Consider the following 23633-nt stretch of genomic DNA (forward strand, 5'->3'; position numbering starts at 1 on the left):
AGACTGCATTGTAACATCAGTATGAATGTTTTTCCCCTAACTCAAAACTTTTCTCAAAACACATGGTCACGTGCCAACAAACTAACTACATTGAGGTTTATGTATATGTTATTAAAGAGATCGCAGATTTTCTTTTCTATAAAATTATTTAGGCGTTGTCGTTTAAAGTTTATTAGTGTCCAGAGAGAAACCTGCGACCGTTAGATCAGAACGTCACTGTGTCACATGACAAGTGTTTACTTTAATCAGCGCTGTTCGGGATGGACCAATCACAGTTGCTCGCTGATTCCTGCATGTGGGTTATTTGATTATTACTTTATAATGTTTCTTATGGCGTGCATCCATTTGTATAGCAGTTATAAACTCTATAAAGGAACCATTTTTACAATATATTCGTTTCAAAATAAAATAATAACAATAAAAAACCCTCGAGAGAGATTTAAACGCGGATTCCACTGAGCGCCTCCTAGCGGAACAGCCGCGTGCGTCTCATGGGAAGTGAATATTAGCTGGAAACATTTGTCGAGTTCACAGGACAGCGTTGACACATACATATGGAAAAATGTCTTGAGGATGGTCGACTAATAACCTGTCAGTCATTCCTCTAATGTTTTAGACACGAATTACCAACTAAACACGCGCGAGGCGCAGAAGAAAGTGCGTTTGGTCATGATTTTCTCCCGATACAGGTGAGTTTAGTGGAGTCATACAGAAACTTTGTGAGTACTTTTAATACGACTTTATTAGGGCGTTATATTTGCTCTTTGGTGACTGACTTCATGGATTATTAGGTTCTCGTTGTGAATATTTATTTCCAACTGCTTCAGTTTCGTTTTTGCAGAAACTGAAGGGAGGAAGTTCGTCTGGGCGTGTTTCAAATGTCCAGTGAACTCCCTTCTTCTAGTACACTAGCAGTACTGAGTCTGATATAGTGTATTATGATAATAGTAGGCAACTCACATTACATCAGATACCAATAAAAACCTATAATAACACTGTTAAGATACTTAAATATACTTTGATGTATAAACAGAAATAAATTATTGTATTTTTATCTGAAAAACACTAAAATGGTGGTTAACAGTAAATTCCCTTACTATATATATATATGGCAAAAACAATAGATCTAACCTTACATTCAATGTAATCTGTTGGAAAATACTGTAAATGTACTGTTTTTCGAAGTAAAAATTAGCAAAACGTTTTAAAATTTACAGTGAAAAGTTGTATTTCTATATGAAATGCCATAGAGGACTTGGGTAAAGTTGGTTTTATATTCGCACATTCGGATATCCGTATTCAATAGCCTTGTTAATCACACTACATTGGACATTCAGTGGACATTCACAAGTAAATATGCCATTAAAACAATACTTGCCTATTTTGATCGACTGTGAAAAATGTTGTAAGTTGACAATCGTTGGTTGTCAATATCATGTCGCTGCTTAAAATTCGCAAACATTAATTTATTGCACATTTATTGGAAAGTCTGAATTTATCATAAGTCTGAATATGTGAATATAAAACCAACTTTACCGAAGTCTGTAGAGGTAGGAATGTTCAGACGCTTTGCATCACAGAAATACATTATATGTGGTTAGAGACTTAAGATTTCTTTTAAAAAATGTGTCCAATCTTTTGACTGGTACAGTAATTTAACATAGGCCTATACAAAATTTTCTTCACATCATGTGCAATAATATGTGCATGAGATCACAAAAATCATGTTTTTTTGTTTAGTTTTTTTGTCAAGAGTGGACATTAATCCTGTTATCAGCATGATCACAGAGGGTTTTTTCACAGCCTACCTGACTGAAAGGCCTCATTATGCAGCTCATTATGCGACTCATTATGCAGATCTTTTGTCTTCTCAGGTGTGAATCACAGCATTATTTATGATGATTCACGCCTCCACGCAATGAAAGAGTAGGCAGAATCATTTTTACATCATTTTGAAGCAAAAACTCTAGTCTACAATCTCCAATACCCAGAAGTCTTGTGAACACAGATTTAATATATTATTTTTGGCCTTATTTCAGTGACTTAAGTTTTTTGTTTTTTCAATAACCACGCATAAACGTTATTCCTTCAAAAACACAAACATGTACATACATGTTCCTCACATATTATGGTAGCCTAGTTTGTGCTGAATACAGTGTAATGACACTTGTGTCATTAATATGTTTATGAACAACTGAAAAAAGCACAAATGTCAGGGCATGTCAAAACTTCTCAGGGCCCCAAAAATCCTCAGACCCCAGAGGGTTAAACTGTGAAATGTACAGATTCTGTAAGTATATTTACATTTTCATTGTGTTTTTACAGAATTATTCTCTCAACCACAGCTACCAGGGTTTATTTTCTGTAAGAAGAAAGTTCACCAAAGATTTGGTTTATATAATGCATTAAATGTGTTTGTGTCTTTTTGGGACTGTCAAGGTGAACAGATGGTAAACGTGAACTTTTGCAAATGCATTTGTTTGTTTTTCAGGCTTGTCATGGTCAAACATGAGCGCTGAGCGTCAGAAGCGCCGAGAGGAGATTCGGAGAGCGCTGAGCTTCATCAAGTATGACAAACTGTCAAACCCTGCAGAAATAAATACTAGATTGTGCTATTATTCTCAGACCAGATTATTTATATCCATTGCCGAATAGGCCAAGATGAGGCTTTTAATATTAGGAGAAAGTTATTTTGTCTAAACCCGTGTTTCATTAGATCGTGCTTGGTTTACACCAGTGAAGAAACATTTTTTTTATTCAGTTAACATTTTGTAAGATATTTATAGTTTTAAAAGCCTGATAGAGTTTACATAAACGCTTCTTGCCATGAAAACAGATCAGCAAACCCTTTAGTCTTTTAAACTGGCTGTTCGTGGCCCAAAAAATGAGTTTTTGGTTTGTTCTGATAGTAGATTGTGTTGGTGTCCAATCAAAGTATTTTGGCAACAATTCATGTGTTATCTGGTCAAATTCGACAGATGTCAACATGGGCGGATTGTGTGAAACAAACCAGTTGAGAAGCGCTAATCTACTCTGTCATTCTTACAGTTTTGAGTATCATTGAATATCTGCTGATTTTTGTTTTTTATTTGTGTCTACAGATGTTCTCTGCCTTATCCGGACCCTGAAGGCTATGAGGTTGGGCTTGAGGAGATATTTTGCACACAAATGAAGACACATTCACAATTTGTTACCATAGTGTAGCTGAGTAAACCCATTCAGACATTTAGCATGTTTGGTACTGTTATTATAGCGTGAAATGAGCATTAAAAACATTAATTTATGACCATTTGTTCCTCATCTGTTTGTCTCTGTTGTTGGTGTCATCAGGGGTTTGTGGTTCAGCTGGTGTGTGATCTCTTAGACGAGGGCAACGCCGCCTTTCGAGACAGCGAGTGGACGCAGGCACGGGGTCATTTCAGTGAGGGTGTCAATGTGGCACTTTACGCTCAGGCCGAGGGGCTTCATGTTCCCGCCGCCCTGCTGGAGAGTCTGTACATCAACCGCGCGGCCGCCCATCAGAACATGGTGAATATAGCTGTGTTTACATCCAAAGCTGTGAATTTAACTTGTGTGCAAAATTGGAATATATCGCATAAAACATTTTTTGCGAATTTGCGTTTCCATCCCGTGTTCTGGAGAGCAACTTTCTGGGAAATTGGCACAAAATATCTGTAATAATAATTAAAATTGCTGCAATCAGGGAATAAACCGTAGCTCTTTTTTCCTACATTATAAATGAGTTGCATCTCAGAGCAACAGGCAAAACACAATAAAGGCTGTCATAAGAAACATTTAAACTGATGACAGACTTTGGCTCACACATTTCAGAATGACTGAACCAACATTTGTGAATCTGTGCTATAAGATTGCACTGGTTAGTCCAGTTATGCGGTCCCATTTTTCTGATCACATGATCTGTTTAGGCAAAGTCACATGTCATGACTTCTTTTGTTGCGCATTTTTCAGTAAACGTGTTTCCATTATAGTTTATGCATGTCTTATTGGATAAAAAAAATTCTGCCTTAAAGTTTTTTATGTGCATCTTGATGTTTTCCTTCAGTTTTTTTTTTTTTTTTTGTATAATATCCAAAAAATTACATACAAATAGTGGCCAGGGACTCTAGACTTCAGATGTCAGCAGTTTTAGCTGTGAATTTAAGTTTTGCATTTTATGTTGCATGTGAAAATATTGATTACTGATAGTTAGGGTTGTTATGGTGAGGAAATGTTGCGGCTGTCAACACCGACTATCGCAGCAAGCCTAATGCAATATGACTTGACTCGATGTCAATCTATTTAATTTAAAGATAGTAAATAAAACATGCATAACAATCGCAATAAAATTAATATATTGCATATTTACTAAATTAGAAATAATTAAGAAATCAACATAAAAAACACAATAAAATTAAATCTTTAAAATAAGCAATTTATATTTCAGATAGCAACTTCTTGATTATGTAATCATATTGTAGTATTTTTCACAAATAAAGAAAAAGTTAAAACATGAATAAAAAGGAGGTAAACACTGTAACCAACAGTACACTCAGTAATCTGGTAAGTTTTTGTGCTTTTTTTCCCCAAATTGTTGTAAAATCTAGAAAGGTTCAGCCTTTTTGCCCCAGTACTCTAAGTTGCCCCTCGCCATGGGAAGAAATTAAAAGCACAGGCAAGAGTTCAGAGTTCAAGCATCTTCAGAGGTTTATTCTTCAGTTAGTGTATATATACTCAACGCCAAGAATACATTAACATCAATAAGTCATGAGCTGGGATGTAAGGAATGTTCAAGGATACTAAAGGAACCAGGCAAGGATTTCTCCACACATAGATAAGGATGGAGCAAGGACGGCGTGATAGCATGAGAAAGAGCTTATTGAGCAGTTCCCAAAGTCCCAGATCCCTCTCTAACCCCAGCTGGATGCATGTGATCTGACTATGAAGCCGTCACCAGGCTGCTCAGACGAGGGCCACTAGAAGAACCAGACAAAGTTCTGGGTTGAGGACTTCTAGATGTGGTCAGATTCCTCCCACTCATCTTTAATGGGTAGTTTAAGTGTTAATTTTAACCTATAATATTAATATTAATAATATAATATTAATGTGCCTAGTGTGAGTGTGAAATCTATATCCACACTATAGATACAGTTACTTAAATCAAATGAAACAATGAAATTATCAGAAGTGTCACACTAATAAACAAAATAAATATTTTGAATAAAACTAAATCATGTCTGAATCCCCTTAGTTCCCTTTATCTCTCTGCTGTGCCACTCTTCAGAATAACTAACAGCCGGATTCGCGAAGTTCATGAAGTTATATTTAGTTTAAAGGTAAAATATGTAACTTTTTTGTTGTTTACAATTAACAAAATTTTAGTCAATAATTCAATACATCATCAATTCTACTTCCATAAATGTGTTTTTTGCCTCATCCTGATTCACTATGGTAAGCCTATTAAGCCTGTGTCGGGCAAAGTTACTTTAAAAAGTAATGTGTTACAATATTGTGTTACTCCCATAAACGTAACTAATTGTGTTACTTAGTTACTTTTTAAGGAAAGTCATATTACTTTTGTATTTTTCTCACCTTGGCTGGGCTTGTTTTTTGTTTTGTTTTTTTGTTTTTTTTTCAATAACAAACAAGTTATTTTTGGGCAAATATAAAGGCCCTTTCACACCAAAATTGGCGAATAAGCCTCAGGCTGAAGGAAATGCAAATGTACAGTAGAGGGCGCAGCTCAAACAAACCTTTCAGCTGTCAGTAAATGAGAAAATAACGTAACTTGCGTTACTTATCTGAAAACATAACTCAGATATTTTGTTGTAAATTTAAAAGTAATGTGTTACTTTACTAGTTACTTGACAATATTAATCTGATTACGTTACTCGAGTTACTTGTAATGCGTTACCCCCAACACTGATTATAAGTGTTTATATTTTAGACCTGTCGGGATGTCACGTAGAGCCAAAGCACAACTAAGACAATCTTCTTCCACAAAATGCATGCAGTTTTGTTTTTTAACCACTAGAGGGCCAAAAGTTACATAGTGTACCTTTTAAAGGAGTGGTTGATTATAATTTCACTTTTTTAACTTTAGTTAGTGTGCAATAATGCTATTTGAGCATAAACAACATCTGCAAAGTTACAACGCTCAAAGTTCAAACTCAAAGTTGAATCAACTCCACAGCAACTACATACATTTATCCATTAACCATTCAGAAACTTCCTGAGTCTCTCCATCAGTGTCGACTCCGGTTTGAACAATGTAAGGCTGAACACTGTTACTGACAATCCTCATTTTGGCTGCGTGAGATTCTCCAGCTTTGTTGTTGTTGAGCAACCGAAGTGTGAGCTGTTAAAGCTCCGCCCTCTTCTGGAAAGGGGGCGGGGAGCAGCAGCTCATTTGCATTTAAAGGGACACACACAAAAATGTGTTTTTTGCTCACATTAATGCAAAGCAGGATATAAATGTGTTGTATTTTCTCAGGGTGAGTTTGACAGCGGGGTGAATGATTGTGACCGCGCTCTGGAGGTGTGTAAAGACAGCACTAAAGCGTTATATCGTAAAGCCGTGTGTCTGAGGGAGTCTGGGAAACTGAGAGAGGCGTATGAGTGCAGCACTGCATGTCTGCTGGCCTCACCTCAGGTAAACATCACAAACAAGCCATTACCATCATGAAAGTAAATGTTGCTGCTCATTAATGTCTATTGGAAAGGAATTTAGTGGAAAACTTAAATTGATGTAATATTATTTAAAATGCTAATTATGTACAATTGTAAAATATGTATTTTTAGTCCAGATAATGTATCCAGTGGGGGGAAAAAGCTCAATTAAGCCATTTATCAGGATCATGTGACATGGTCTAGGGCTTGTGACTTCTTTCTGTCGAGTTTCTCTGAAGTTTTCTGTCTTTTTCAGGATCAGACAGTCAGTAATTTGTCCCAGGAAATTGCAGCCAGTCTAGGCTTGAAGAACAGAAAAGCATACATCAGTTCTCATGTGAGCACCCAGAATTCCCTGCATGACGTTATGCTTGAGTGCTTAAAGAAATGTTTCGTGAAGATAATCATATTATCAGAAAGCTGTATTTGTATAACATTTTCTTTTCATTGTCTTGTCTCAGAGGGGGGCGGCGGCAGGATCTGAGGACGACGGGCTCATTTCTCCACCTTTAGATGAGGCAGGACTTTATATATATATAAAAAAACTAAATTTTAAACCTCTAATCAGCATTGCATGAATTTGAATTTTAATCTTTGCGTTGCAGCTCAGCATAACTCCCTCTCTCATCATTTGTGTTTGTTTGCAGATCTCGTCTGTTGAGCTGGAGAAAGAGACCGACTCTGCAGGTACTTAAAGAAACATTTATTAAGTTCATAATATCATACTGATCTGTATGGAATGCTGGGAATGCAGCATAGTTGTTTTCATGTAGTTCAGATTGCAAATTGTGGCGCTAGATCCAAGATCCAAGGTCTTTGGCTCAATTCCCAGAGAAAGCATGAACTGATGAAATACTTTGAAGGCAATGCAAGTCGCTTTGGATAAAAGTGTCTGCCAAACGTAAATGGCAACACTTTATTTATTATTAGATTATTAGATGTCTCTGGTTAAATTGCAGTAGCTGACATTAACTCACAATGATCTTAGATTAAGATTAACAAATGCTGTAGAAGTAATTTAATAATGCTAATGATATAATGATGATGGAGATGCTATTTCACCTGCTATTTTTATACAAAAGAAGCTAGTATATAGTGTACAGCATGCAAGTGTTTTATTTAAGTTCTGCGGTTGAATGTGTTGCCTTCTCTTCCCAACAGCTGGCTCGTCTGAATGGCCGTCTCCTGTCTTACCGGCCCCGGTCCCCGTGAGCGACTCCCATGAGGCCCCGCGTCTGTCTGGAGCCGTGCCGCTGTCGGTGCCCGTGTCTCAGCCGCTGGAGGACAACGACCTGATGGGAGACGAGCTGGACAGTCTCCTGGACTGCATGTCTAAAGAGGAGGACACACCGCAGGTGAGGGGACTGAATAATGATGAGTGTTGGAGATGTAGCTTGCGGTTTCTAGTGGAATCTTTCCTGTTTCTCACTCAGAGTGGAGTCGTTCCAACCGGTCTGGTGTGTTTCTCTTCTCCGACTCCTCGTCTTCCACCCGCGTTCTTCTCCTCCGTCGGGAGTCATTTGAACTCTCTGGACACCTTCACTAAAACTGAGATGAACTCTGACTCTTCCAGCTCCACTCTGGACGCGTTAGACTCCATCTGTCCGTCCGCTGACACCGTTTCCCTGCAGCGCCCTCTAGTGGTGGGAGGAGACGCGCTCGATTCGCTGTCTGAATTCAGTCTGCCAGGTCTGTGCGTTCGGATCTTCTAGTCATGTGATTCCTGTATTACCTACTAGATATTTTATTTACAGAAACTAAAAGTGTCAGGATATTAAAGTAGTTTAATAAAGTAAGTGCAAATAATTATATTTTATGCTTCCCAAAGTTTCAAGACCTTAATGCTTTTCAAGGGAATGTACATTTATATTTGTGATAACAAAAGATCGTTGTAATCTTTTTCTACTTTATTAGTTATCTTGAGAGACAAATTACATTCATATGGCTTTTTAGGATTTGATTTATCTCTAGAAATATCACTTTTAAAATGCCTCTTGTGTCCAGGTTTCCAAGACTGTGAGAACAAATAAATTAATTCTGCTGTATGTGTTTATTTCTCTTTCAGGTGGGAAAGTCTGTCATAGTTTTCTGCCGTCTGTCAAACTGACAAACTCTTCTCATACGGTGAGTGTGACTGTCTGATGATATGAAAGCATTAGAGCATCTCTGTTTAACATGAGGGAGAGTTCATGTGTGTGTGTGTGTGTGTGTGTGTGTGTGTGTGTGTTACAGAGGAACGGTCACATGACCTCCAAACTTTCCTGTCTGTCCAAGAACCCACTGGAACAAACACATGAATTTACTCAAGCCTGCAGCACCTGCTTTACTTCTACAGGTGATTCAGATCTATTTATCTATTAGGTGTGTAACAGTAAATGCATTCATCCCGAACTCTCACATTACAGACGTCAAGGTTCGTTTCATACAGTCAGACGACAACTACAGTCAGTCACAGGTGATCCACACTCCAGTCCAGAAACGGGGCATGTGGTGATGCAATGCTGTTTGCTAACCGCCACAACAGTAAAAAGTGCAGAAGAAGAACAGATGATGACCATGTCCCAAATGGCACCCTAAACCCTCACGGTCTTCCTCTGAGGGAAAAAAAAACAAATGCAGACAAAACAAAATTAATACCCGCAGTGTGAAACACAAATGTTTGTTTATCTAAAGTTATTTTTTCTCATTAGTATGGTTGAATTGGATCATCAAAGGTCAGCAGCAAAGACATTTAGGGCCCTATGATTTCCGCAATGCAGAAAACGCTGAAGCACGTGCAACGCTCGCTGTGATTTCGTCCTCTGTCGCCTCACTATATAAGAAAATGAATGCTCTGAAAGTCATTTCATCAGCATTTAACCACTTTTGAGAAAACTATCGTCATAAACAGAGAGAAACTCAAAGCTCTCAGTAACCTGTCAAAATAAAAGTTTGATTCATCTTGATATAAACATATTAGTGTTGTAAAGTAGAATTTAGCTAAATTAATTTAATAATGAATTATTAAAACTATATTTTTAAGGAGTAAAGTTTTTTTTTTCCCATGTTTTAATTTTAACATTAAAGATAAATTAAATGGTGTGCGTTCATTTGATTGCCGGAAAAAATAAAATACACAATAGAATTTCTGATAAAACAAAACATTTCATAAAAATATATTTTTTGTTGAACTTTTAATAAATTGTTGTTAAATTGGACAAGTTTCATTATTTCAATTCATTAGACATGCTTTTTGATTACTAAAATTTAATTTAACCATTAAAATGGAATCCAAATAATAAAGAAAATGAAAAAAACAGAATTTTTGAAAAAATAAAACAGAATTTGGGAAAAAATAAAACGGATTTTATAGGGCCCTAGACATTGGTTTATTAATGCATAAAGTGCTATCTAACATGATTATTGCAGGTTAGCGTTATATTCTGAACCGCATATGACTCTTTTTATTAATTTTGAGGAATACTGAATCTGTTTTTGTGCAAGTGAGATGAGTAAATGCTCAGATGTGGTCTAAAACTACCAATAACCATCATGTTCACACAACACCTCTGTATTCACTCACGGTTTCTCAATATAAGGACAGGAGAGCTGTCAGATATTTTGTTGCAAATTTAAAAGTAATGTTACTTTACTAGTTACTAAAAAAAAAAGTAATCTGATTACAAAACTTGCGTTAACTGTAATGTCATACCCCAAACTCTGGCTTTAACTCATCGGTCTGTGTGTCTCTCTCAGGTCCAGGTGTGCTGGATTTTGAGCTCAGATCTGATGTGAATCACAGCTGTAAGAAGGATCTTCTGTTGTGCAGACGGAGGGGTGGGGCCAACTCACCCTGGAGGCGGATCCGGCCCCGCCCAACTCGCAACAACTTCCAGGCCGCCTTTGTGCTCTGCAGAGGTGCGTCACCCGTGGAATGATTAATTAATTACTACCTTAATTAATGTGTTTGTAATCCTTCCTATGTTTGTGTGTGTAGAGGTGTTGGAGAATCAGGTGTGTAAGTACGGTGAGGGCTGCACGTTTGCATATTGTCAAGAAGAAATAGACGTGTGGACGCAGGAGAGGCGGGGCTTACTCGTCAGAGAGCTGCTCTTCAATCCACTGGCGACCAATGAGAGACAAACACTCAGTGTCATCAAACTCCTGAACATACACACGGGCATGTTTATGTTCCTCTGTGAGGTAAGAGCAAACACGCACACAATTTGTGGTGAAAATTTCATGATTTGATACCAGTCTTGATGTTTTTACTGATGGATTTATTCCATAGTTGAAAGAGTCTTATAATGGGGTGTTATTGATATAAAAAAAAGATTTTCAAAATCATAAAATCATTACAAGAGATGCATAAGAAATAAAAATTATAAATGCAAAGAAAGTTGTTGTATTTGATATTTTGTATGTTTTGTTTTATTGTGCAGTTTGTCAATCCGTGTGTGTATGTATGTGTATATATATATATATATATATATATATATATATATATATATATATATATATATATATATATATATATGTGTGTGTGTTGTAAGTTTATAATTGCAAAATATTAAAATTGCAAAAAAAAATAAAATAAATAAAATGCAAAGAAAATGTGTAAAATAGGATATATTTAGCCATAGTTTTTTTTTTTTTTTTTTTTGACAAAAATATCCTTTAAATTTAGTCAAAAATTGCATGTCATGTTCATTAATATTAGTCAGTTTTACTATAAAACTAACAAAAGTTATAGATATACTATAAAACTAACAAAACAAAAATTGCATCTAATTTTTGTCAATGAAAATAATAAGTAGTTAACGAGAGTGAAAAATTAAACCAAATATTCAAACACTTTATATATGAATTTCATCAGCATTTAAATATGTATCAATGCAAACATATTTTTTTGTGAAACCTAATCTGCTGAAATAAGAACTCAAACTTAGAAGGTCAAAAAAGGAAATAATGGCATGATAAAAGTAATCCATATGAACTGAGCAGTTTAACACAGGTCTTGTGAAGAGATACGAATGCTTTGTGTGATGAACAGATTTAATTAGGCTTTTCTTCACATATAAAAATAATCCGTTTAGGTTATCTGGACTTTCAATGGAGGGACAGAAACCCTCATGTCATTCCAAACGCATGACACTAATCTTCAAAAAAAAAAAAAAATAAGATAATCTGAGAGGTTTCTGTCCATGAAACATGTTGTTTTCATATAATAGTTGTCATTAACAAAATCAAAAAACCCTTTGTTAACAACCTATATGTAGGACAAAACCGCTTTTTCTAGAGCACTGATACTTTATCTCATGTAAGTGATATCATTTTACACAAATCAGTCAAAGTAATAATAATAATAATAATTCCTTACATTTATATAGCGCTTTTCTGGGCACTCAAAGCGCTTTACATATTGAAGGGGGAATCTCCTCAACCACCACCAATGTGCAAGCATCCACCTGGATGATGCGACGGCAGCCATATTGCGCCAGAACGCCCACCACACACCAGGTTATTGGTGGAGAGGAGACAAAGTGATGAAGCCAATCAGTGTATGGGGATGATTAGGAGGCCATGATGGACAGAGGCCAATGGGCAAATTTGGCCAGGATGTCGGGGTTACACCCTACTCTTTTCGAAGGACATCCTGGGATTTTTAATGACCACAGAGAGTCAGGACCTCGGTTTAACGTCTCATCCGAAGGACGGTGCTTTTTGTCAGTATAGTGTCCCCATCACTATACTGGGGCGTTAGGACCCACACAGACCACAGGGTGAGCACCCCCTGCTGGCCTCACTAACACCTCTTCCAGCAGCAACCTAGTTTTCCCAGGAGGTCTCCCATCCAGGTACTAACCAGGCTCAGCCCTGCTTAGCTTCAGTGGGCAACCAGTCTTGGGTACAGGGTGATATGGCTGTAATATTCATTTAAGTGAAAATATTCCATAAAAGATTGGTGCTCCTGGTTCAGTGCTCTGAATGATGAGTCATGTGCTTATTTAATGGGACATTTAGGGGTAACTCTTCTGTTTAAACTCTCTGGACGTCTCTGTTCTGATACTGAAACACTGTCGTTTGTCTTTCATCAGGCCTGTTTTGACTGTAAACCCAGAATGATCAGCAAACGCTGGAAGGAGAATCCTGCTCTGTGTGCCAACACTCAAACGCAACATCAGTTTGACAAGAAGAAGTACGTGAGAAAAACACCATCCATCCATTTACTTTGTTGTTCTATCTATCTATCCATCCATCTATCCATCTGGTTTCTTTATTGTTATATTTATCTATCCATTAAGCCTTGCTGTGATAGTCTGTGTTGACAGTGTTACCGGTGTTCAGCCGCAACACCGGTTACATCATACATACACCTTTTTTTTTATAGTAATACAAATCCTTTTAGTTCAGTTTGAAAACGAACACTACAATTAAAAACTGAACGCATCTGCTCAATGTAGCGTGAGTCGAACGAGAGTCGCGGCACAGATCAGCAGCAGGAGTCAGATTTCATTTATCACGAGCTGACTGACAAGACAATATTTTGTATTTAAACCCAGTCCTAATAGGGAACCTGCAAAGGATTAGTTGTGTTTTTCTAGCTGTTGTATTTTTCATTTAGAATAACCCACCGTTCAAGCAATTGCCGCCCCCGAATTGGCACTAATATGAAAGCGAAAGAAAAATCCTCAGCATTCATAGTCTATTGACATAGAGCAATTTTAGTTCATTCCTATGGAAGCTCAACTTAATTGAAAATTAATGAATTATTTCATTATGAATGCCCATGCACATTTTACTTTCGCTTTATCTCAAATTAGCGATTTATAAGCATCGCGGGGAACGAAAAAGAGGGGAACGCCCCCTCCTGGTGATTACTAGTGTTGTTACATGTCGATTAACTGGTGGGAAAATTTCCTCACCGTCACATCCATCCATCCATTGGTGTGTTTGTTCCAGTCGGCCAGCCATAATAAAGCATCTGTGTGTCTCTCTGTCAGGTGTCTGGTTCACGTGGTGAAGAACAGCACTGTGAGTTACAGTAAGATCCGAGCGTTGAGTTCTCACTGTCAGTTTGATATGTGTCGTCATGAGCTCAGTTTGGGCTGTAAGAGGGAGGACGGCTGCTGCTTCGCTCACTCGCTCATCGAACTGCAGATCTGGATCCTGCAGAGAGACTCTGGTACACAAACACACACTGGAGATCTGATACACACACACTACGGTTTAATACCGGTTACTGTCATGTGACAGAAATCATAACGTGCATTACCAACTCATGAGGCACTAAGTGTGACATTTGGAGTGGAAACAATTCATTATTTTAGTCAAGTACTGTATCTGTATATACTTTAGATGTGCCTCATGTATGTTTGTCGTAAAAACTGAATTATTTTGCTGTTACAATGAAACATCTATACTAAATATTTCGTTCATCAATTTCATCTAAAGTGTCACTTGCACACAGATATTCTTGTGATGTCTGATTAAAAAACAATTGTGATGTTTGATATTTGTTTAAAACTGCTTATGTTTGCACAATAATGACTGAAAGGATTGTGTTCTCTAACTTTTTTTCTTGCTGTAATATTTTGTTTTATTGCTATGAAGAGGATGGTAAATATCTCAAAAAATACACAAATAAAACAAATCAATACTTTGTCAAAATAAATAGTACTATGACAATAATATAATAATGGCAATAAAGACACCATGCATCCATCCATCCATCCATTTTCTTTTTTATCTATCTATCTATCCATCTGGTTTCTTTATTGTTATATTTATAAACTCACCAAACTTAATCTCTCTGTGTTTAGAAATCAGCCATGAAGAGATTGTGCAGGAGTCCAAAAAACACTGGAGCAAACAGCGTGTGAGTTTCTTATCTATTGTTACATAATGTTAATATAATATCAAAGTATTTATTAAATACTTTGTAATTATCATTATTTATTCAGCCTGGTGTTGTTCTAAAGTTGTATGACTTTAGAACATTTTAATGTTTTTTTTTTTTTTTTTGCATTGCACAAATGGAGAAGTTTTAGAAAATGTTCTTCTTGCACTTTTAGATTAGTAAATTATTAATGTTTTTAAAATTTTGCTCCATTTTAATTTTGGTCTTTTAATATTGATATTTTATTGTAACAACAAAATAATTCTTTTTTTTTAATGACATTTGTCATTAAGAACCTGTAATAATGCTTTAAGGCCAATGAAATATAAAACAATAAAACATGCCATTATATGATAACAGCGAGAAGAACATTTTCTAAAATTTCTCCATTTATGCTCTGCAAAAAGAAGGAAACGTGTGTAAGTAAATAACGAAAAATTATCATTTAAGAAATTTGGAAAATGTTCTTTCAACTGTTCTGGAAGTAGACAGTAGGGTTTAGTGAGGGGGAAAAAAATTATTTATTATTTAGTGAAAATCTTGACTTTGGCCATTGCTCATCTATGGCGTGAGTCTCATGGGATTTTTTATATTTTTAGTTGAATTATCCTTGAAATGCTTAGTGTTAGAGGTCTGATCACTGTGAACAATAGTAAAACCGCATTAATTTGTACATAGATTGTTGTCATAAAGCATGTAGTGATCGTCTCTAAACTCTCTCTGTTTATATTGTGTCTTCATCAGCCTGTGATTGCGGCTTCACGATCACCAAATAAAAACACTGCAGCAAAACCAAGGAGTCCAATCAGAGCAGAGCAAACGAATGGGAAGGCGGGTCCTGTGCAGGGAACAGGAAGTGCTGATGCAGCTGAGGTCAAAGGTCACAGGCTGGAGCTGATGATGAAGTTTGTGTGCGGTCAGTGCTGGAAAGATGGGCTGCTCAGTGAACCGGACCGAGCGCTGAAATACTGCACCTCTAAAGCCCGACACAGGTGCAGACAGACGGACACACACAGACGCCACATCTGAACACACACGAACCTTCTCACTCTCTTCCTCTGTCTGTCTCTCTTCAGCTGGACCAAAGACAGGAGGGTTTTACTGGTCAGGTCTCACGAGAGGAAGAAGTGGGTCACGGTGCGACCTGTGCCTTTTGCCAAGACCTTTCCTCAACAATACGACGTGAGTGAAAACAAATAGTTTATTCTGTTTAAAGTAGTGATGGGAATTATTTTTTATTTATTATTCTACATACAATATATTTGAACTATTAAAAGCCAGTGTTAATTTTGATAGCAAATTTTGATTTAGTTTTAGACAAAGTCTTTTGACTAAATCAGCATTTAGTTTTAGTCATATTTTAGTCATCTGAGTTGTTTTTAGTCTAGTTTTAGTCAACAAAATATAAGATTTAGCTGATTAAATCTACAATAGATTGTCAACTAAAATTCAATTCGTCTTTGTATAAATCCTTGTTAAAGTACTAAAGTTACTCAGTGAAGAGCACTGAGTGATTTTCACTTTTTTTCTTTTTTTTTTTAACTTCCTTACCTACCCTTGTGTGGTCTTCGTTTGGGAAGTACACTCAGGGTCTTTGGGGTCTCCATAGACCCCAGGCAACAAAATTTAATTTTGTAACAAAAACATTTTTTTTTGTTTGTTTGTTTTTTTTAAACAAATGTAATTTTACTTTGTTTATTAATGTTTTTACACAACATTTGTGCAGTTTTTGGAGGATTTATCATATCTTTTTAAATAGGTTTTTATACAAAAACAGCTTTTTATGTAAAATTCACTTTATGAAAGGCCCAGATTTCTAAACTTTCATTCATGGGGATAACATGGATAATTTGACATGGTTTAGTGTATGATTTTAGCCCATATTTTGGAAAATGCAGTTTTAAAAGTAAAAACACTTTTACCAGTAAATGCTGCAGAGCTCCACTATTTGCTATGTGCTATTTGAGTTACTGAAATACATCTTTTCACAAGTTTTTTTTTTTTTTTTTCAGTTGGATTCATATCTACATATTATAAATCTCAATTATAACAATAAAAGCTACTTTTTTGTCAGTGTTTAGTATTTTTTGTAATAAAAAAATCATTTTTTCAATATTGTTACATTATGATGAGAACCCACTTAGAAAATGGAAAAAAATAATCCTCAAAATAAACATTTTTGAGAAAATTATTTTTTTCCAGTACAAAAAAAAAAAAATAATAATAAACTTTGACAAAAAAAAAGTATTGTCATAATTGTGATTTCATAATATTTAGATATAAATCCAACTGAAAACTACTTGTGAACAGATATCTTTCAGTCAGTCAGATAGCAAATAGCACATAGTGGAGCTCTGCAGCATTTACTGGTAAAAGTGATATTTTTTTTTACTTTTAAAACTGCATTTTCCAAAAGATGGGCAAAAATCTTACACTAATCAATGTCAAATTATCCATGTTATCCCCATGAATGACAGTTAGAAATGTGGGTCTTTTATAAAGTGAATTTTACATAAAAAGCTGTTTTTGTATAAAAACCTATTTTAAAAAATATTTATTTATTTATTTGTATAAATTTAAAAGATATGATAAATCCTCCAAAAACTGCAAAAATATGAAGTAAAAACATTAATAAACAGAGTAAAATTACATTTGTTTTTAAAAAAACAATTATTTTATTACAAAATTACATTTTGTTGCCGGGGGTCTCTGGAGACCCCAAAGACCCTGAGTGTGACTTCTTTTTCTACACTAACATAAAAACAAGATATCACTCCAATTTTTTTTATTTGTAGATCTAGATCTGTAGATCAAAGTTTCGTGTCATTTTAGACAAAGAAAATATTTTTTATTTTATTTGAGCAAACGTCGTTTGGGGTCTAAAAAGACGCCAAAGACCCTATAGCGCTGCATTCACACGGGGCGCCGGCGTTAACGCTTCTTATTTGCTTTGAATGGGTGACGTCATGCGTTGCCGAACTGAATTGTGGGTTCCGTCGCGTCACTTCACTCGCATTGCAAGCGGCAGAAGTTGAAGATTTCTCAACTTTTCAAGCGCCAACGCAGGCGTCATCCAATCAGATCGCCCTATGCAAATACCCTAGAGCAGTCGCTAGCCAATTGCGTTCGTGCAACACTGGAAAGTAATGTGATTGGCTGTTATCACTATATCGCGTCAACACAAGCCCTCCTCAGCGTTGACGCCGGCGCCCCGTGTGAATGCAGCGTAAGGGATAAGGACAGCAGGTTTAGGCTACTGTCACTTTAGGAGCTAATGCACGGATTGAATGTTACACATCTGATTTTCTCCCAACTGTTTAAGACATAACTGACTATTTAAAGGCATACTCACCAACACGGGCAGTTTTGATATATTTTTGTGTGCATTTGCCCTTTCAAATACACACAAACTGGAGAGAACTCAATTCTGCACTCGACGTGCTGTCAGAGAGGCAGCTTTCTGTGTGCACGCTTTAATAAAGATGTTTAAACTGTGAGCTCCTGGCGTCTAATGCTGAATGTTTCCCCACAGATCTGCATCCATGTGCTGAAGCAGCGTAAATGTCATTACATCGGGAACTGTACTTTCGCTCACAGTCAGGAGGAGAAGGAGCTGTGGACGTACATGAAGAACAACGGCTGTGAGCATGAAATCAAACACGAAATCAAACACACAGTCAACACTGATGTTTTATTCATGCGCTGAAGTTCAATTCCCACACTATTGGTCCTGTGTAGTGTGATAGATGAGGATTAGTGTTAGGGCTGATTGAATTAGGGGAAAACATTTTTTTCAGTTTTCTTATAAAAATATAGCATATTTTAACATTTTTAACCCTTTTAACCTACAAAGTTATTTAGAATGAGGAGATCTAACATATTGTATGAATAACGTGTGTGTGTGAGTGAAACATAATATACAATAATATTCAGTAACATAACATACAATCATTTGAACACACGTAAAATAGTGATAGTTCCTCCCGGGTAGCTGATTTTTATATATATATATATATATATATATATATATATATATATATATATATATATATAATTTTTTTTTATTTATTTATTTTTTTCCCTTTTATAGCACCACAAAGTGGACAACCACATTTTTTGTCCTCATATTTAGGCTATGCATAAGTGCACCAGGTTTGGTGAGAGAGTTATAGCCATTTAAGTAAACAAGCATCCATGCCCAATTTGTGCATTTTGGCATGATGTCGTGGTGATTAATTTATATATATATATATATATATATATATATATATATATATATATTAGGGCTGTCAAAATAACGTGTTAATTTCGATTAATTAATCTGAGAAAAAATAACACATTTACTTATAAAAAACGGGCTGATGGAAGTTTTGATAAAAATAAAGTCGTCTGCAATGTCTGCAGCAAGGAATTTGCATATCACCGGAGTTCGTCCACTCTAAAGTACCACATCAATGTAAAGCTTCCAGGTGTTAACATTAATCCGGAGGTACGACCTAGCACGTCCCATGATACCAACTCTAGAAGTCAATGCTGATTATTCATTGATTCATTTGAATTGAAATATTTCATACTTTCACAGCAAAAATTATGTATGCGATTAATTTTGATTAATTAATCATAGAGTATGTATTAATCGCATACATAATTTTTGCTGTGAAAGTATGAAATATTTCAATTCAAATGAATCAATGAATAATCAGCATTAGTGACATTAAAGTTCAAAAACTCTTTTATTATTATTATTATTATTTTTCACAGGCAGTTCTTTTGTTTCACGATGGCGGTTTATATGTTATGTCTGAAGAGGCTATTTGCAAAACCTCTGCTAACCCTCTGTCTTTTTTATTAACGAAACTGGTCTGCAGGACATTGCGATCCATTTAGCAAGGGAATTGGTCAGTCGGTCACATACAGATTTGCTAAGTTTGCGTTTCAGTGTTTGCTCCAGAGAATCTTTGCACTGCACTGGCGAAAAACCTAGGACTAGTTTGCAAAAGTATCTTTTGAAAAAAAATTGAATATGGCGGAAATGTTCTTGAGTTAAAAATTCCTGTGCTGGCAAAACGAGTCACTGTGAGCAAATTTTGAAAAATGAGTTACTATTTTCACATTCTCTATTAAAGAAACCTTCAAAATGTTGTATGATTTGTTGGAATCAGACAAAAAAAATGACTGAGCTACACCTGTTTGAAGTCGAAGTCAGCAAATGGAGCCCAAATGGTTGAAGGTCAAAATTCAATGGAGCCCAAACGGTTGAAGGTCAAAATTACAGTTTCAGTGCAACTTCAAAGGGCTCTATTCGATCCCAGACGAGGAATAAGGGTCTTATGTAGAGACACGATCGGTCATTTTCAAAAAAAAATTAAATGTATATGCTTTATATAAACAACTGAAGAAAGAAAGACATGAACATCTTGGATGACATGGGGGTGAGTAAATTATCAGAAAATTTTATTTGAAAGTGAACAAATCCTTTAATGAATCAGACAGCCTATATATTACCTGTACCTCTGGGATCTAATGTTACACATTAGGTGTTTTCCCCAACAGTTAACCAAATGTTCACTTAAGACATAACAGATAATGTTTGTATGAATACTCGCCAAGCAGCATTGTCAGGTTTTTGCAACAAAACCCGCCCAATTGCTACTTAAAACTAACCCAAAACCAGCCCAATCGCGTTTCAGGAGGAGTACCCTGGTAAAAAAATCCAGGAGGTTAAAATCCGAGTTTCTAGTGTTAAAGTAGCCCAAATTCCACGGGATAACCGCAAACTTGGCAACACTGTCGCCAAGACAGATATTTTGAAAAACTGTGGGATTTGCATAGTTTGATTGGGATTGCACGCTATCTGAGCTGTCTTTGTGCGTGCGCTTCAGATCTGTCACTCAGCGCAAGTAAGATCATTTTGTTTACATCAGCATGAGATTGAAAATCACATTTCATTGATTCAGACTCATGCCATTGAGAATTCACTATGAATATTCACATTGTGCTTTACAACAATACCAAACTTGTGCTGAGAGGAAGCGCCAGTCGTCAAGAAGCGAGCAGAGAAAAATTGCATTTTTCATGGACAAAGGAAAGGTACCCCTCTCAGAAAACGTACAAATAACGATACGTTTAGATGTTTGCTTGCAATTTGGAGTCGAGGGCTTAATTAACGAATTTTTGTGTGAACCTCAAATTCGACCAAAATTGTTTTGCTCGAAATTAGCCCGTCCACATTCGGACTCCTTTTGTTATCACTGTTCACTAATGATACAAGACGCATGAATCTGCAACAAACTGTCCTAACTTTAGCATTCTTTACTGTCACCAGCGCAGTATGTACTTCACATACATGTGTGTGAATTTGGTTTCAGCTGACGTCACAGTCTAGACATAGTCTGAATGAATGACTGATTTAATTGCAGTCACGGACATCCAGCAGGTGTTTGACGTCTGGCTCTCCAATCAGAACAGAGCATCTGACGGCACGTCACCGCCTCAGCCAGTAGAAGAGAAGCAGATCACCATGCCGACGGACTTTGCTGAACCAATGGTTGGTGCTCGCAGGTTTATTCTTGCCGTTCTAATGTTTACTGTGTGCTCATGAAGTGTGTTTGTTGGTGTAGCCGGACAGTTTCTACTGCCCTCTGTGTGGTAAACACAGTAACAGTGACCGGCAGTGGCAGCAGCACATCACCACAGAGAAACACAAGTACAGGGTGTTGAGCGGAGAGGGAGAAGACGAGAGTCTGTCCTGGTCCTATCGCTTCCCTGGACCCTGTTTCTCCATCTGCCCCAGGTACACCATCATCAAGTCAATGAACATGATCAATGATGAAGGGTTTGTTAAAGAATTTTTCCAACTGGCTAATCTGTTGTTAGTTTGTATCTCATTCACATGTTGCTTGATTCAGTACACAGGTGGTTTTTACTGTCATCCTCATTGGCTGTGGTGTTTGATTGACAGGTTGGCTGATGGTTGTACTGAAGGCTTGAGTTGTGACTTCGCTCACAGTGAGGAGGAGCTTCAGGAGTGGCACAGACGGAGGGATTTTCTGCGCAGGAGGTTAGACAAAGCCAGAGCCGACATGCTGATCTCTGAAACTGACAATGACTTTGGGATCTACAACTTCCTGCTTCAGAACTAAACAAACAAGAACACATTTGTACTGAGTCTGTGAGAGTTTGATTAGGTGAGAGTTACTGTGAGAGTCCTGATGAGTGTTTGCATGTTTTAATGAAGCTGAAAAATGTTAACCTCCAGACTGAACTTGTGTATATCATCCAGACGTGACCCATATGTCTGTGAATGGAACAATTTTTGAGAAACAAAATGGTGGATGCAGTTCAATACATTAATTTGACTGTCTGGAGTGATTCTGGATCTTGTGAACTGTTGATCGTTAGTGTTCATTCTGTTCATACACTGAATAAACGTTTCATCTGTTAGACAGCGATCAGGACACTGTCTTTCAGTTGTTGATTTGTCCAGGACTTCAATAAGACGAGCACAGAAGTGTTATTTTTGTAAGTTTGTTTTATTCTTCACTGTTTATACAAGAAAATGAAACGTTAAACATATTGATCATATTATTATGTAATACATTATTTTATGAAATATGTTTTTTTTTAGTAGGTATCTGTTTTTTGAATAAATGACTATGTATGTATTCTCTAGTTCTCTGTTCTGAACCCAATATTTCACCGTTGAAATTGATGTGAATCAGTGGAAATGGATCAGAAATCTTGTCAAATGTGTTTAATAGTTTCAAATACATTTTTCATGTGCACAAGTGTGTTACAGTCACTTATATTAATAATATTGTTATTTTAACACAAGAGTATTAAAAATGAGTGATTAGTTTGTGAGGTAAAATTGTTTACATTTTAAAACCAACATCACATAAATGCACGAGAAGGGGCGTATTTTCAGCTGAGCTACCAAAGATTTTACTTAGTAAATAATGGTGATTATTCATAATATTTATTTATTTTTATTTATTTATTATTATTTTTTTTTTTGTGTGTGTGAATAAAAGAGATGCTTTGAATGGGGCACGAGACAAAGTTTGAATTTTAAACCGTTAGCAGCGCGCACAAGTTCTGTCAACTGCGCACGCGCCTGATTAACGGTCATTTTTTCCAGCAGACGGACTCCAGAGACAAGGTAAGCGCTTCCTGACCGTTTGTTAATCGATTTTGCCTATATGTTCAATGTTTTTGATATAAGAGCGTTTTAACTGCCAAATGCATAAATGTAAATGTAACTTAATTACGTAATTAAATATTCTGTTTGGTTGATTTGCGCACGAACAATCTCTGAGGTAAAATCTGAGATGAAATGTATATTTTAAGTTGGCCACTGACCACGACAAAGTACACAATCACTTTAATCATTTCTAAACTTCAATTCTAGTAAAGAGAGTTTTTTTTTTTAATATACATTTTTAGACTGCCGTTTGCACTTGCATCATGCTAGCCTATATCTGGCAATAAATTAAATTTTGTACTGTGTATATAACATTACCTTTGAACAATTTATCTGTTAATATTTGCATTTCAGCCTCACTTATCCAATGAATTGTAGTAGTTTTGTGACATTCAAATTTATGAAACTCAATTTATTTTTTTATTTTAAGCTCGATGAAAACTTAAATTGTATTGTTCATGTGTATTGCCTCCTCAAGATGAATCCCTTTGTTGTATTCCTCTCTTTGGAAAAAAAGTGTTTGCTAAATGAACAAATGTGTAGAATGTAAAATGATTTTCTGGTCATTACTTTGTAATATCTGTAAACTCTGTAGGTGTTGCTCGCATCTCCAAACACAGCATGTGAAGGAGTCATTTTGGTAAAGATTTGTTGATGACAATAACTCTGTGAACTTAATGACCAACAAATAAAGAGCAATAAAACACACTTGCATTAAACTTAGCATTTCTTAGAATTAAACTTTTGAGAGTTTGATTTTGTTCATTAAAGGTGCTAAAGAGGATGTTTTGTTTTATACATTTTTGCAATATTACTTGAAACTGTCTTTACTAACTGATAAAAGACTACTTATTAGGTGCACTGAAAGTAATAATATTAATATAC

At 36.2% G+C, this 23633-nt stretch overlaps 1 protein-coding gene across 1 annotated transcript; it reads left to right on the top strand.

The window, feature by feature from the left end:
• The first annotated feature begins 458 nt into the window (after window positions 1-458).
• On the top strand, window positions 459-22329 carry zc3h7ba (zinc finger CCCH-type containing 7Ba). Its single transcript, XM_048185372.1, has 23 exons — window positions 459-689; window positions 2492-2567; window positions 3102-3138; window positions 3331-3528; window positions 6491-6649; window positions 6923-7003; window positions 7128-7184; window positions 7314-7353; window positions 7828-8021; window positions 8100-8355; window positions 8732-8790; window positions 8899-9001; window positions 10402-10563; window positions 10643-10848; window positions 12744-12844; window positions 13650-13831; window positions 14469-14524; window positions 15290-15537; window positions 15622-15727; window positions 18078-18186; window positions 20965-21092; window positions 21166-21338; window positions 21507-22329. The coding sequence occupies exons 2-23, from the start codon at window positions 2509-2511 to the stop codon at window positions 21685-21687; spliced, it is 2895 nt and encodes a 964-aa protein (XP_048041329.1). The 5' UTR covers window positions 459-689; window positions 2492-2508; the 3' UTR covers window positions 21688-22329.
• Window positions 22330-23633: the final 1304 nt, after the last annotated feature.

The sequence above is a fragment of the Megalobrama amblycephala genome, linkage group LG1, assembly GCF_018812025.1.
Source record: "Megalobrama amblycephala isolate DHTTF-2021 linkage group LG1, ASM1881202v1, whole genome shotgun sequence".
Taxonomy (NCBI): Eukaryota; Metazoa; Chordata; class Actinopteri; order Cypriniformes; family Xenocyprididae; genus Megalobrama; species Megalobrama amblycephala.